Source organism: Pseudopodoces humilis, chromosome 8 (assembly GCF_049639895.1).
Source record: "Pseudopodoces humilis isolate 2021_Gansu_Grassland_sample_001 chromosome 8, ASM4963989v1, whole genome shotgun sequence".
Taxonomy (NCBI): domain Eukaryota; kingdom Metazoa; phylum Chordata; class Aves; order Passeriformes; family Paridae; genus Pseudopodoces; species Pseudopodoces humilis.
Window position 1 is genome coordinate 13,096,856 of NC_142207.1, and position 14,330 is coordinate 13,111,185.

The following is a 14,330-nucleotide window of genomic DNA, read 5'->3' on the forward strand; positions in this document are numbered from 1 at the left end:
CTCATGGCAAATTCGACAGTTTTTGTAAAGAGAACCTATCCCAATTCACTGGACAAATGTTTTTCAAAGTAACAGTTGTGTATGCCTTTTTTCAGGTTTTCTTGTTACTGTCTCTAGGAAGGTAGACAGGTTGTAAGGATGTCAGCAAATATTGTTGGTGTGCATTAACTGCATCATCTGGCTTTGCTCTGAAATGCTGCTTTGAGGTGTTTCCCTCCTAAATTAGTCAGCTGAATTGATGTAAGTTCTTGTGGCATCAATTGCTTTACTCAACTTATTTTTTTTCCTTTTAATTTTTAAAAATCCTGGCTAGTTTTTAGCTCTAATTGCAATTACTTCCCTTACGTCATAGAGGTCTCAATTTTTGAATAACAAAAATACCTCCCCCCCCAAAAAAAAAAAAGGCAGACACACCTCTTGCTGTCTTCCAAATGAACCTTTAATCCCATTTACACAGAATATTGCAGCACCACCTTTGTGCATTTCTATCTGCCTGTTCTCATGGCAGGTGGAATGACAGCTATTCTGCTTAAGTTTAGACAAGGGAGAGGCTAAAGTTGAAGTCAGACTTGGGAGCTTGACGTCTGACCTGGTTGAGCAAGGATAGAGATGTGCATATGTCCCAGCATTGGCCCTACAGTCTCTTTGCTGATCATGTCTCAGCACAGGACTTCTGGCCTGAATTTGATTAAAAAACTGAGGTAGAAATGTAACAGTGACAATAGCAAAAAAAAGCTTCTGCCATCTCTTCATGCAGCAAATCCCAGCAGACAGTAGAAAATTTTTAAAGGCCAAGACCATGTTTGCATCCTACTTCCCAACTGACTAATGTTCACTGGAGCTCAGATAAGCTTTGGATAAACACTGGATTGTTTCATCCAGTGATAACTTTGTCTATTTCTGGCACCTTATTTTCCATTTAAAAAATAAAGACTGGAAAGGCATTTGAAAGTGATAGGGAGCAGTTCTATCATCTGTCTGAGATTGCAGAGAGGAATTCCCCAAGCACTATGCAACTTCCTGCACATCCATCAAGTGCTGCTCGTTATAATTATCCCGTTAGAGTGAGGTACAGGCTCTGATGAGAAGTGTTATCATGGAGAAAGCCTTACACTCCGATGTTTTGATCAGATTACAGTTGGTATTTTAGAAAGCAGACGAGTTCAAAGCAACTGGCTGCAATGATCTCCTGGAGTGGCTTTGAAAGACATGGCTCCTTAAGTGCATCCTGGCTTTGTGTATTGGTAAGGTTTTATACCATGGCCTGATTGCCCTGGTGGGTTAATCTGCAGTGGCTGAGCAAACTGATGGAGTCATTTCTTCCACCAACTACAGAGATGCGACCTGGTGCAGATTCTGCAGACTGCTTTGAGTAAATGTGCTTCTCTTCTGGGCAAATTGCACCATTACTTTCAGGGCTGGGTGACTGGGATAATCAACTAAGATTGGAATTGATAAGGACATTTGGTTACATTTAGATCCTTCTAAGCAGTAAGGTTTTGATTTTTGATCCTTAGCATCTGGGATAAAAATAAAATTTTGAAGGTAGATGTGTTTTCCCAGCATGGACAGATACATTTCCTATTGATTTCCAAAGATATGTCTCTGAATAATAATACCTATTTCAGCCTTGAGGGCGATTAGAAATCCAATGAGCTTATTTAACTAAAGATGTTTTGGAATGACTGAAAAAAGTCATGCTGATTATGTTTGATATTTTTTCTTTCTTTTTTTTTTTTTTTTTATTGCAGGGGAATGTGACCTTTTCTTGCTCAGAGCCACAAGTTGTTCCTATCACCTTTGTGAGTGCCAGTCGAAGCTACTTGCTGCTCCCCGGCACTGCTCAAATTGATGGTTTGTCAGTCAGCTTCCAGTTCCGAACTTGGAATAAAGATGGCTTACTTCTGTTCACCGAGCTGTCTGAAAACTCAGGACATCTCTTGGTTTACCTCCATGGTGGGAGATTGATGCTGTTTATTCAAAAGGAGACTGAGAACCCAGTGGAAATCACTGAAGGTGTTTATTTTTTTGTTTACTTTCACTTGTCTCCTTCTACCACGCAAAGGTTCACCTCCGTGGGATGAAAGGATCAAGCACTAAGGAAACACCCAATCTTCCTTTCTCTTTTAAATTTTCTCTTGCTTTCCAGCGGTGAAGCTGCTCTGTACAGCTTGATCTAAGCTTGGTAAATTGGCATCCTGAAATCTCCAGACTCAATCTCACTGACAGTTAGCTGAGCCTCTATTTCTTAAACAGTCACACTCAATTTTCTTCAGTCAGGTCACATGAAGACCTTCCTGTTCCCATCTTCAGACTGTGCTGAAGTCAGCTGGGAGCCAGCTTAGCCACAGCATCTTTCCCCAGCAGAAGTTAAGGGAGGCCCGAGCTGATTTTCTGACTGGCTTTAGACTCTCCCTTTATGCTACACTCAGAAGAGAGGCTGACTGTGGGCTTCCTCTCCTTGCACTCCCTATTAGGCTTTCATAGCCACTTTAAAGACAAGTTGCTTTGTGTAGTGCAGCTGGTGGGATGCAAGAGGGTAAAATAGGGTTGCCTCTCTGATTTAAAATTTGGGGGAAGAATAATAATGATGATGATAATAATAATAACAACAATAATAATATATTTTCTAAAAGAGCAGATGTTTAAAAACATGTAAGATTAAAATAGTCCCTGTACAGACTAAAAGAGGGCATCTATTAAAGATGTATCTATTAAAAGAAGCAGAGATAAAAAACTGACAGTTGTCAAAGCAGAACTGTTCTGTATGCATGTTTTGTTCCCCTTTATGATAGAAAATGAGACAGCCTTGAGTCTATCCTTACTCATGTAGACTGCTACAGCCATAGCTTGCTAAAATTGAACACTGAAAACTGAGATTCCAGCCTTCATTGCAGTCCTAATTAAATTATTGACAAAGCTGAGACAATGTCAATATTTGGTTGGGTGTGTTTGTTCTTATGCAGTTCTGAAATCATGAACCTGAGTCCAGCCTATCCAAAACATGCTAAACTGCCTCCTTGTCCATGGGAAATGTGCAGAAAGTGCATTTGCCATGTTCAGCAGATGTCAGGTACTCACAGTAAACTCATGCTTGCTTCCAAAGAATGGACCTATTTTTCCCCCAAATGGGACTCATTTCCTTTTGTATTCGTTTCAAATCTCAACAACATATTCCACTTCAAAATGCACTTGTTCTAGTTGAAAAATCATATTTTTTTTTGCTGGAAAACCAGCCTTTAATTCTATAGTAATTGTGCATGTGTTAACAGACATTACTGAGTAAATAGTCTCATTTTGAAATTCATGATGAAATGGCTTTACACATACCTAACACCCACTTTTTTTTAAAATTTTATTTTGAACTGCTCTCACACCTCTTCGTGTTCCTAAGTGCTTGTTTGTTTTCTCTGAAAGCAACATTAACAAAAATACTCTGTTAGGGAGGGGAGTAAATACTAGTTTTCTGTGCCTGATCTCAGTGACTTCAGCCTCATGGTAGCATATTTTGAACTGTAATTAGGTTACTTTTGATCTGCACCTCTGTGTGTGGGTTTAGAAGCTTGCCCACTGATTTTCAGAGCTGTCAGAATAGAGGATGTGGAGTTCCTTTGTAGCTCTCTGGTGGTGTTTCAAGAGCCACACAATGCAGCACTGATTTTCAGAATGAGGAAACAAGACAGGCAATTTCCCACTTTGCAGGAGTGTCTAGAAGAGAAAGAGACTGCCCCCAGTATATCCCTCAACCTTTAGAGCAGCAACGCCAGTTCTCAGAACAGCCGTGTAGAAACCCAGCTGCTGTACATCCATTAACAGTTCTGTGTGCTACATTGGTGCTGGAGGGTTTTAAGAAACACAAATCCTACTGAAGTCAGTCAGGTTTCAGATTGGAGCCTTGACAACAGGCTATGAATGTCTCACTGAATCTTACCCTCTGCAACCTCATGCATGTGTTTAGTACCAGAAGCTCAATAGAGATCTCTGAACACTTCTGGACTTGTAAGCATTTACCAACAGACTGAAGATAGGCACTGACACCCCAGAATGGTAACACTGTGCTACCAGAATGGTGAAGATTAGGCTAGCTTGATGAGTGCCTGCAGCAGTACCAGGTTAGATTAAAATGTGAGATGACCTACTTAAATACTCTCAAAACTTCCCTTTTCCTGGGCCCTTTCTTCTATGCCAGCTTCTTTCCAGAGGTAATATGAGTGTTTTCAGCTACAGTTCTCACTTTTTATAGCTCAACTGCATATTTGCGGTCCCAAGTTGAAAGCAAAAGGAGATTTGAAGAACACAGTTGTCTTCTTTTTTTCACTTTGTACATGTTTTTTGCCAGGCACCAATCTCCACGATGGACTTTGGCATTCTGTTAACATCAATGCCAGAAGGCATCGCATTACCCTGACGCTGGACAATGACGCTGCCACCGCCAGCCATGCAACCACTGTCTCAAGAATCTACTCTGGGAACAGCTACTATTTTGGAGGTGAGTTGTTTCAAGGAGGTTTTCGTGAGGCAGAGCCTCAGATGGTCATCACTGAGTTCTCCCTAGGTGCACTGTTTGCAGCTAAGAGCAAAGGTAAGGACTGGTTGAATTGCAGCGCATTCTGCAGTGTGGGCAGGTTGAAGGGTGTTGGTCAGGCCTGGCAGAGACAGAACAAGCAGAACTGCAAGCAGAGCTGTAAAAGTGGACTGCTGGTAGTGGTAGTCAATGGGTACTTGCATCTATCTGACAATATATGCAAAGTCTACAATGCTGTATTAACCATGAGTGGTTTTGGGTTTGTTTTTTTGCCTGGTTAAAAGGCCGTAGAATTATTAATGTTATTAGCAGTCCTGTTAATACCACTGTTCTTATCAGTGACCTTTTGGAGCTTAGGTGACATATGGCTCAAATCTACAAAGGTATTTATGTACAGTTCTCTTGTGGAAAATGAAAAACATGTGAAAAACTCATAGTGTGATACTTTCAGTGGCTGGCTTGTCTTTTTTTTTTTCTTCTCCTAACTAGAAGATTTATAGCACAGGAGGTTGCATAGTAGAAGGAATAAAAATATTTGGAATAATAAGCCTCTGAGTTCTTGCATCAGAAAATCCCAGCAGAAATAGTTGAACATTCCAATATTCTTCTCTGCCTCTTCTCTTTTTCCCACAGGGTGCCCTGACAATTTCACCGATTCCCAGTGTTTAAATCCCATTACTGCTTTTCAAGGCTGTATGAGGCTCATCTTTATTGATAACCAGCCCAAGGACCTCATTTTAGTTCAGCAAGGCTCCCTGGGGAATTCTAGTGATTTACACATTGATCTGTGTGGCATCAAAGACAGGTAATTATTATTTCCTCTTTCTTGTATTTGTTCTTTTTTCATCCTAGTGGTTTATAAATACAGGTTGCATTAAGTGAAAATTCTAATCTGCCAGCATTACAGATATTAGGCATAATAGAGCTACTAATAGAAAATATTGCAACAAAGATAGGAGGACTGGAGGGGAAATGGTTTCAATTACATGAGGCTCTCTTCACATTGACTTGTAGGAAATAGAGTATGCAAATTCAATCAAACTATAGATTGGTGAAAGGATTAAATTTTATGCATAAACAACATTTGATTGCTTTGAATTTCTAGAGGAAATGAAAGAGAAGGAAAAATTAGTTGATTCATCAGAACATGTCATACCCTTAATAAATGAGCTGGTTCTGCTTAAATAAATAATCTACAATTTTTCTTGTTAGCCATTACACATGTTCATGATGAAGATATGGTACATATCATGTGTAATACTGCCCATTCAGTGGGACAATATAATGATGGAATGTCTGTATCTGCTGGAGAAACATTTCAGTTTAAATAGTGATCCATATCCCTCCAAAGGTGAAACCTGACAGGAACCCCAGGTTTTCCCATAAACAGGAGAGAGGAAATAAGAAATCTTTTTATTTATTTATTTTTTTAAAGTATTTTGTAATTCTCTTTTGCTTCTTATGGATTTTTAATGTTTAAATATTTCTGAATCATTTATGCAAATGTGTACTTTGGAGATAGTATGTGGAATAGGAGGTTCCGCAATTTTTAAAATTTATTTATTTTTAAACTACCTGAGTTCTGAAAAGTAGAAATGGAACTGCTGGAAATTTCATGTGCTTCAAATAGTTAGGGGAGTAATAAGGATATTTTGGAAATGCATTAGAACCATAAGCATTTAATGTATTTTTTTCAGACTTGTTACTTAGATGAAGTTGACGGCTGATTTCCATTATTCCTTCATGTAGGAGGGATCAGCCTGCTGGAGCTGCAGTCTTTTGTGGGCAAAACATCTGTGATGCAAGACCTTTGTGCTCATCTTTCTATGTTCATTTTTGTTAATTTATATGGAGAAATTACTGACTTGGCTGATCAAATCTCTTTCCACATTTAGTGATGTCTGAATTCAGGGGAATGTGAATTTCATACTTGGTGTGCCTGAAATGGTATTCTACCATTCCAAGGTAGAATGGAAAAAGATGCAGTTAATTTTACAAAAGAAAGCAAAATGCCATCTTTCTTAAGAACTGAGAGAGAGAATTTTGCTGTTTTCTTGGAAAAACAAATTATTTGAGTGCACCATTTAAAAGCACTTAGTGTGATTGTATGTTGAAACAAAAGAGAACTTTTCTGGTATGATGCAGAGGTGCTGTGGGACATCTCCAGTGCCTTCATTGTCACCAAACTATGTGCAACTCAACTATGTGCAACTGGAAATATCTTCCTTTTCTTTGGTGTCCCAAGGATGACTAGCATTAATCTGTGCTCATACCATACAATTATTTAGGGCAAAGATGCAAACATAATAAGAGTGGGATTGTTTTATGTAATGCCACCTTTCTTGTTAAATATATCACACAGACAAAAAAAAACCACAAAAGTTATGTGTGATCTAATGAAGGACCTGGGGGTGCTGGCTGCTGATGCTGCACGAGCCAGCAGAGTGTGCCCAGGTGGCCAGGAAATCCAACGGCATCTTGGCCCTGTGCTCTTCAACATCTTCATGAATGATTTGGACATAGGAGGGGAAGGGATACTGAGCAGCTTCACACGTGATACAAAACTGGGAGGAGCTGGTGACTCTCTCAAAGGCAGAGAGGCCTTGACAAATAAGATGGTCGGGCAGTCACCAACTGCATGCAATTCAACAAGGGGAAATGCTGGATTCTGCAGCTGGATTTATGGACAGACTGGGGAATGAGATGCTGGAGACCAGTGCCACAGAAAGGGGGACCTGTGGGTGTCCTGGTCGATGGCAAATTGAACAGGAGTCAGCAGTGCCCTGGCAGCCGGGAGGGCCAGCCCTGTCCTGGGTGCATCAGGCACAGCATGGCCAGCCAGGTAAGGGAGGGGATTGTCCTGCTCTGCTCTGACCTGGGGCAGCCTCAGCTCCAGTGCTGGGGGCAGTTCTGGGCACTGCAATGTAAGAAAGATATTATACTATTAGAGAGCATCCAAAGAGGGGCAGTGAAGATGGTGAAGGGCCTTGAAGCAGCATGAGGAACAGCTGAGGGCACTTGTCTGTTCAGCCTGGAGAAAAGGAGACTGCAGGGACACTCAGTCACTCCCCCTCACTGCAATTAAAACTTCCCTGTGAGGGGAAGAGGAGGGCAGGCACTGATCTCTTCTCTGGGGTGACCTGTGACAGGACCTGAGGGAATGGCCTGAAGTTACATCAGGAGAGGTTTAGGTTGGATGTTGGAAAAACAGTTCTTCACCCTCAGGGCTTTTGGACATTGAAACAGGCTGCCCAGGGAGGTGGTCACAACACCAAGCCTGACAGAGCTCAGGAAGAAGTGTTTGGACAACACTCAGGCACATGGTGGGACACTTGGGGATGTCCTGTGCAGGAACAGGAGTTGGACAGCGGATCCCTTCTCACTCAGCATATTCCATGATTTTTAGATTTATTGCTGTGTGCACTGTAAAGCGCACATTTTTATAATTTTAACGCATGTGGGAATTATGTAGTTTAATTAACATGTAAATGGGACATTTGTCTTAGTTATCTAAGCTAAAAATCTCTTTTGAGGAATATGCCTCTATTTAGAAGCAGCTTATTTGTTACAAGCTTGTGGGCCAATCTCATTCTGACTTGGACTTGAAAGCAGTGGCTAAGCAGCTCACTGCAACTTGTGCCTGCTCTTAAAAAGAGAATTAATGACTTTATTTTGGAAGATGATAAATTGGAATGGCTATTGATGCCAGCAGTACATTTTGGAGAGAGAATTCAGTTGTGCAAGCATATAATGCACACACCCACCCACATACCCTGGGATTCTCTGTCTCAGGTGGTGAGCTTCCATTGATTTAGATGGAGCCATCTGAAGGACTGAGCCTTAATGTCTCACTATCACTCATCTCTAGTATTTGAACAATATGTGTGCTTAAATTAACTTGCCATGAATGCCTCCTGTCCCCTGTATTTATTATTTCCATTCTTCAGTAACTATTTCTTAGGAAATAAATGTGAGTTTATCCCTCTTTCCATTTGGTGGCTAGGGAGACAGTGCTTTTGGAGAACAAGTGAATGTGACCCTGTCGCTGAACCTTCTCTGAGCAGGCAGCTTTTGTTGGAGACATTCAGAGGCTTCTTGCAGCCTTAGTGATTCTGTGAACAAGGCCACCCTGTAGCTGGTCTGATCCTGTCTGAATAGGCAGTTCAAGATGTATCTGTGAGAGCTGAGTTCAGCAGGTAGGACATTAAGACATGGTAGGGTCTTGAGCAGTATGGGCTGCCCAGGTGATGGAAGACTGCTCATTAGCACCATCTCCTATTAAGACACTGCTTGTTTGTAGCCCTCAGTGCAGTGCCAGCATCACTGATGTCCCTGCTGCTGCATGTCAAGTTATGTCTGAATTGCAGTCCTCTTGTATGGTACCTGCATGTTTTCCTCAGGTGACACATCCTGTATAAGGAGACATTCCCCAATCTATTCATGTCAGAGCAGTGTCTGCTCTACAAACCTGGCAAAGTGTTCCCTTCTTCTACAAAGCTGCCCCTGTTCCCAATGCTTTATGGAACAGGAAAATAGAATCTGTAGAAGGAAGCAATTTTTCTGGTAGCAACTTATGTGTAGAACTCTTGGCACTATCCCCACTGCCTGCCTTCTGCTAATCCAGCTACTTCTTTTCCTTTTGTTCCAGTAGGTATGTTTACTCTGATTAATAAAATACAGAGTGCTCAGTCTTTTCTGAGGATGTTTCAACCTGTGATGCTTGCACTGCTCCTGTTATGAAATGTTAGAGGTCCTGCCTGCAGGGCATCTATCCCCCTTTCAGTGAGATATGGAGAAAAATTAAGACAATATTGTACTAAGCCATGGAGGTCTGGTCCATCTTTAAAAGCAAAAAGATTTAATTTTCTCCCTCTCCTTTTGTTGTCTTTTCAGTATTTATAGTCTGTTAAGAATGCACATTAGCACTTGTTTGCTTTACACTGAATTAATAAGTCAGAAAACAGTTTTGTACACCATGGTGGTGTTTCCCCTGCATGGCATGGTACAAAGCAGAAGGTAACAAAGCCTGGAAGTGAAGATGCCATGAAGTCCTTGAATTCAGAATATTTTGCTGGGGATGAAGGGAGCTATCTTTAAACATTCTTGCAGCAGGATGTGCACTGTGTTGACCATCTGTGAACAAAAGCCATCTAATATGGGCCTAGACAAAAAAAAAACCAACAAAACAAACAAAAGAGAGACTCTTTCTGAATTTATTTTTGGTTCAGTGGGATAAAGTTTAAGTCTGTGGTTACAGGAACCACGCAGTCCTCACTCCTGGTGTTTTGCACTGTGTTTTTTTGGGAAGGGAAGCATCTTCTGGGGATGTCATACTAAACCTAAAAGCTTCCAGGACAAAGTCTGAGCACTAAGGAAGTCTAATGAGAATGGAATAATGCTTTTTGTCTTTGGCCCTTAATCTGCAGGGAGGAGGGATGTCAGTGTCGAGGGATGGGGAGGTGGCAAGCAGCATAAAAAATGTGTTTGCTTATAGGTGCAGTAAGTCAGAAGGGGTTCACTCCATTTCCTTGATGCCCACTAAGCTTCTAGCTGTAGGTATATGGCCAGGCTCCCTGTCCTCCACCTGCAAGTTAGGGGCTTTACAAACACAAGATGGACTTTCCTAAGTACTTCAGCTTTAGAGAAGAAAAAATCCAAAGCAACAACATATAACAGAATGTCTTTTTCCTAATGGTGTCTTCACTTACTCATTTGCCTCTTCAGTATTTTAGTGTTTGCAAAGACACTTTTTGACCCTGCCAAACAGCCTCCTGGACATGGGTTAGGGATGCAGTTACAGAGACTTTCTGTTTTATTCATGTGGTGTTTTATCCTGTTAGATTAGAAGGAAAACAGCTTGAAACCATTGATTGGCCTGATCTAGCTGGGAGCCCTGAGCCATGATGGCACTGATAGCACTGATGGCAGCACTAATACCAAAATACTAGGCTCTTGGCATCTACAGCCTTCATTTTGAAATTTGGGGTTACTGGCAGCTGGACAAATCAGCCAGTGAACAAAACAGGTGGGTGAATGTGTCCAAGTGAGGAATAGCAGGGGGATGATGTTAAATAAACACTAACCAGGGTTGCCACTTTAGGTGTTTAGGTTTGCTAGCAGTCAGGTTTCTACATTTCTGTTCTCCATAAAGACGGAACTCTCCATACACAGCCCAAACTGTTTCTTCAAAGGCCACCTCTAAAAAAAAACAAAACAAAACAAAACAACAAAACAGGACTGAAAAATATCCCTTGCAAAGGAAGATTGACTAAATTCTTTAACCAGAAGAGATTGCTGAGGGGAGGCAGCAAAATGGTCTTAGGTGCTCAAAGGCTGCTGCAGGACTGAAGGGAGTAATCATCCTTTTTGCCCAGGATGTATAGGAGAGCTGCCGTGGCACAGACTGCCTGAGGAGACTGTCAAGCCTCTGTCACTGGAAAGCTTTAGGAAAAGTTAGATGAGTCTGTGGGAAATAATGAACATGGGTGTGGGTGATCCTGCCTTGGGGTGTGAGCATGGACTGAGTGATCTTCCAAGTTCCCTCCAGCTCTTTTGCATTTGCTCAGGCTTTTCCTGCAGCTGGAACAGCTGTGCCTTATTCTTGCTGAGGGGGTTCTGAAATGTCAACAATAACAGTATATAAATTAAAAAAAAAAAAATCAAAACAAAACCACCAAAAAACCCACCAAAAACATGGGAAAAATCTCTCAGGAATTCAGCTCAGGAAGTCTCAGACCTGTAAGAAAACTCATTTTAGTAGGTATATCTCTTAGACAGTCTAAGGCAATGCTACAGCTGTGAGTAGGGACTATATAGCCCACAGTTATGTTTGGTTTGTTTTTTTTGATAACCTGATATATGTAGATAGATATAGAAATGGGATATACATAACCTGATATATATATATAGAAGCAGCAGATCCTATTTGTATGTCCTGATTTCTGATTTGCTCTTTTTAGTTCTAAAAAAACACATGATTCATTTTTATAACTCAGAAGAAAGCTATGTGATTGCAGAATTTATTGCTCTGGGTTTTTTTGGGATATCTTTTTTGTAAATTTGATGTCTAGAATGGTGGTTAAACTCCATTATGGTTAATGGTATTTTTTAATTTGATGAAAAGTAACCTGATTCCCTTCTGTGTGTTTCTCTGTTTCCTTGAGGTTTTGTGACTTCTTGGAGATGCTGTCTCTTTTTAAGATATGGTGTAAACGAGGGTGAGAAGTTTAGAGAAGTCAGGGACTGAGGCACTGGATAACTACAGAAGCATCTTCCCCCTAGTAAATCAAGATAAAAGCTCTGTATGGATCCCTTCACATCCCTCTATTTTAGTTGCTAAAAGATTAAATGCAAATCCAGTTGGCCTGACCAGCCTTTTGCAGGAAGTGTGTCCTCTCTGGGCCACTCCGAGGAGCGCAGCTCTGACTGCCCAGTCTGTAAGTCTGTCCTTCAGCCTCATGGCTGTTTCTAAAACTGACACTCTCTTCTTTAGTGTGCTACAAACTCTTCTCTACAAGGAGAGATCAAATAGCCTTGGACCTTCAGCCTGGAGAAGAGAGAGCTGGGCAGAGTTGTGAGATGAGGAGCAGCATGAAGGAATTGAATAATAAACAAGAATGTGCAGTTTCTCACAAGTTCAAATCTTACACAACATCAGATTGGATGTCGTTAGATGCTGCAGAGGTCAAATGTAAAGGAAAAAGCCAGTAAGGCGTACATGAATTCATAAGCCACAGATGGCTGGAAGCTGGCAAAATGTTCAGTGGGATGTTCTTAAACTTACTTCATCAGCATTTTTGCTGTGGCACTGCCAGAGTAAGGAAATTGAAGGAGAGGCACTGTTGATCTGAAGCAAGTCTGGAGACAGTTGATAAACTTAGGACTAGAAAGTCCAAGTCCCTCACTGTTTCTAAAACATGGTTTTCATGGCATGCAGTTCTCTGTTCCTCAGTTGTTCAAAAACAAAATATATTGCATCATGGCTGTGCAAATCTCAAAATACATTTGAATCTCAGTGTGAATTTTGCTAAGTACTAACACGTTCTGCACTGTTTTCCTTTGTGTCAGTGGAAATAGTGGGCGTGTGGGTCTGTGTGTGTGTGGGCCAACAATGGAAGGCATAGCCTGGGGAAAATTCAGTCAGCCTCTCATTTAAAAATAAATGAAATGGGTAGGAAAACAAATATGCAGATGATGAGAATTTGGCCACAGAGTTGAGAAGCTCTGGGATTTCCCATTCAGTAATTGGCTCAAATGCCAGATTTTGTGACTAGAAATACTAGCTCCAGTCCTGAAGCTGAGTTGGTTGTTTGCTGTGGTTGGCATACTGTTCAGAGAATAGATTCAGGAATGTGGTCTCAAGAGATATTGCAGCTCAAGAGTTACCATGGTTATTAGGAAAACGTGCCAGAAAATCATTAAACCTCAGTCCAGAAATGCAGTGGATTTCCAGTCCTTCATCATACAGCACAGATGCTCCCTTTGGGCTGAGCAGGGCTGGCTGCTCTTACCACAGATGGACCCCTTGGAATACAGCAGCAAGGGCTGCAGTGTTGCCTGGAGCCTGAAGGCATGACTTGATTAATCTCATGCACTTCTTGCATGCCATGGGACAGACTGCTTTGCAGCGTTAATCTCAGAGAAGAAAATTCCGTTTGCAGGAGTTCTTGCACTCTGTGTGTGCACATACAGGTGAGATCTGGTGTGGTTTCCCCTACCAGCTCCTCCAAAGTCTATAAGGACAAGCGCTTAGGAGGCATTGCCATTGGGGTAGATTGTGCTGAAGAGCTGTTGGGAGTAGAAAAGTGGTCTCTTTTTCCTTTGAATTGACTCCTCATATGGAAATAGTCTCTTTTGCCCCTTAAGGTGGTGCTGGACAAATGTTTGCATTCACCAGCCTTTTGAGGCAAATCTTCTTGGAACACACCCATAATGATGACATTCATGTTTTTAACTCCTCAGCCCCCATCACAAAGGATGAGGTATTTTTGTTGCCTGGTGACAGAGAAAAGGAAGTGACAGAGAAAACTCCTGTTACAGTCTGAAATTTCATGATTCTGTCGATCCTGCCAGAAGTGAAATACCTTGAAGTGATGGACTTCTTGGTGGCAGCTCCCCTGCATGGAGGGGGGCTGAGGCAGATGGAGAAGCACAGTTTTGTAAACCCTTTGCTTTATTGTCATAAATTCTATACATGATTTGCACTTGACTGCATTAGACTGGGTTTTCTTCAGATTAGGAAAGCCTTTTAATTGTTAAGCCTATCATTATCCATAAAGGAACTATGAGGGTAGCCAGATCCTGCTTTTCTTTAGGCTCAGGTTCACAAGTTTGCATAGATAATGCATGTGTTGCTCTCCCTCTCTGCAGCTGCTGAGGTACTTTAATCTGATTGCTGCAGCTCATGTTGATTTTGTGCTGATGAAGCTCTGCCTGGGTTGTCCTATTTTTACTTGGCTGGCACCTTGCCCTTGCTGTAGCAAATACTGACAGTGCTTGTCAAGGACAACACTGGGGACTTCAGTTGCCTTAAGTGACCTGGGGGAGAGGGGGAGAAAAAAACACATTTGTGTTGAATTCACCTTGGCAGATGGACGGATGGCACATCTGGAAGGACATCCCAGGAATTCCAGTGATGTGCCACAAGGAACACAAACCTGACTTCAGATATTTTCTTCTGAATCCTGGCAGTGCCCCATCTCTGTAGCATCAGTGAGCAGACACAGGCACACACTGATGTTACTGTCCTTATTTGACCAAGATTCATCTGCATATTCCAGTTCTCCCAGCAAATCCAAACGGAGAG

The 14,330-nt window shown here is 41.6% G+C and overlaps 1 protein-coding gene across 3 annotated transcripts in view; it reads left to right on the forward strand.

The window, feature by feature from the left end:
* The window catches only part of CNTNAP5 (contactin associated protein family member 5), a 275,673-nt gene that overhangs the window by 142,425 nt on the left and 118,918 nt on the right, over positions 1-14,330 (forward strand). For all 3 annotated transcript variants that reach the window (XM_088058844.1, XM_088058842.1, XM_088058845.1), the window contains exons 8-10: positions 1,752-2,016; positions 4,340-4,489; positions 5,159-5,330. In XM_088058844.1, coding sequence (XP_087914970.1) covers positions 1,752-2,016; positions 4,340-4,489; positions 5,159-5,330 — 587 coding nt within the window. The remainder of the gene's footprint in view (positions 1-1,751; positions 2,017-4,339; positions 4,490-5,158; positions 5,331-14,330) is intronic.